Here is a 1,521-nt window from a genome sequence, read left to right as displayed (position 1 = left end):
GTCTTCGTTGCTGCGCGCGGACTTCTCACTGCGGTCGGTAGCTACTCCTGTTGCGGAGCACGGGCTCTAGGCGCGCGTTGGGGCTGGATCTACCCGAAGAGGAGGCCGGGGGAGCCAGGGGCGCAGGGCCGGGGCTGCGAACTCCTTCTTTCCGGATGTCGGGTTTCCGTTGGATGGTGTCGGGGAGCTAACTGGAGCTCAACGTTCATTCCTGGAACAGTCAGTTTTTGCACAGCGGCTGTGGGCCCGGCCTGTGCGGAGACAGATAGTCCCAGCGCCCGCCCAGCCCTGTGGGGGGGCGGGGGTCGCTGAGTAGACAGAGCAGGGTTCTAACACGACCGAGGCCTACTTAGTCACCGCAGCCCCCGGCCTGACTGCATTCCACTGCCCTCCTCTCCCGCAGCCAGAGGACCTGATGAACATGCAGCACTGCAACCTCCTGTGCCTGCCCGAGAACTACCAGATGAAATACTATTTCTACCATGGCCTTTCCTGGCCCCAGGTGGGCAGCTGTTGAATTTGGGGATGAGGGACAGCAGGCCAAGGAAATTACACCCTGGGTCGGCTTGGGACGAGCCGGCGAGGTCGCGCAAGGTCGTGAAGAGTCCGGGGGGCGCATGGGTCAATGAGGCCCTGAGTGTTTCCGGCTGGGGTGGCGGGAGATGGATAGGAGGCGCCTTGAAGAGGGGCGAAGAACAGGGCCAAGGTAGGGGCAGTATTCCCACCTGTGTCCGTCCACTTCTTCTGGGTTAAGGAAAGGGGGCACGGTGTGATGTGGGAAAACCAAGCCACTTGGCCTGGAGGTCGGGAGCTGTCACTGAACTCGCTGCCCGATGGGCTTCTGTCTGTCATGCACACAGCGACAGGCAGGCGCTGGGGCCAGGTGTCCGATAAGGGCGCCTCCAGCTCTGACAGGAACTTGTTTTCTGCCTTCTCTTTCCTCCCTGTCACCCAGCTCTCTTACGTCGCTGAGGATGAGAATGGGAAGATTGTGGGGTATGTCCTGGCCAAAATGTGAGTCACCAAGGACGGAGGGACAAGCCTGGTGCCTGACCTGGGGGTGGGGGGAGGAGGGACACCGACACCGCACGCGTCTGATGGATGCTGCCTGGGTTGGGTTTTTTTGTTTCGTTTTGTTAATAGACTGTTCCCTTAGTTCAGTTTCCTCTCACATTAACAGCTTGTGACAATTTGTTACAATGGGTGAACCGATGCTGTTACATTATTGCAGAAACCCGTAGTTACATTGTTTTACTGTTTGAGTAGTAGTTCTATTATATTATCAAACAGAGTAGTTTCACTGCCCTTCCTCCCTCCCCTCTCCCCGGGAACCACTGATCTCTTTACTGTCTCCATAGTTTCGCCTTCTCCAGAAGGTCATATGATTAGAATCATACAGTGTGTAGCCATTTCAGACCACCTTTCATTTAAGTCATACGCATTGAAGTCTCCCCCCACGTCTTTTCATGGCTTGAGAGGGATGGGGGTTTTTTTGCGGGACGCGGGGCTCTCACTGCCGCG

The 1,521-nt window shown here is 56.9% G+C and overlaps 1 protein-coding gene across 1 annotated transcript in view; it reads left to right on the top strand.

The window, feature by feature from the left end:
* Positions 1-316: 316 nt before the first annotated feature.
* The window catches only part of NAA10 (N-alpha-acetyltransferase 10, NatA catalytic subunit), a gene marked incomplete at its 5' end in the record, with an annotated part of 2,564 nt that continues 1,359 nt past the window's right edge, over positions 317-1,521 (top strand). The window contains 2 exons of the mRNA XM_024755815.1: positions 317-502; positions 956-1,014. Of these exons, the coding sequence (XP_024611583.1) occupies positions 317-502; positions 956-1,014 (245 nt within the window). The remainder of the gene's footprint in view (positions 503-955; positions 1,015-1,521) is intronic.

The sequence above is a fragment of the Neophocaena asiaeorientalis genome, unplaced genomic scaffold, assembly GCF_003031525.2.
Source record: "Neophocaena asiaeorientalis asiaeorientalis breed wild unplaced genomic scaffold, Neophocaena_asiaeorientalis_V1.1 scaffold1004, whole genome shotgun sequence".
NCBI classification, from domain to species: Eukaryota; Metazoa; Chordata; class Mammalia; order Artiodactyla; family Phocoenidae; genus Neophocaena; species Neophocaena asiaeorientalis.
The sequence above is the reverse complement of the archived record's forward strand: the minus strand, read 5'-3'. Positions and strand labels throughout refer to the sequence as shown.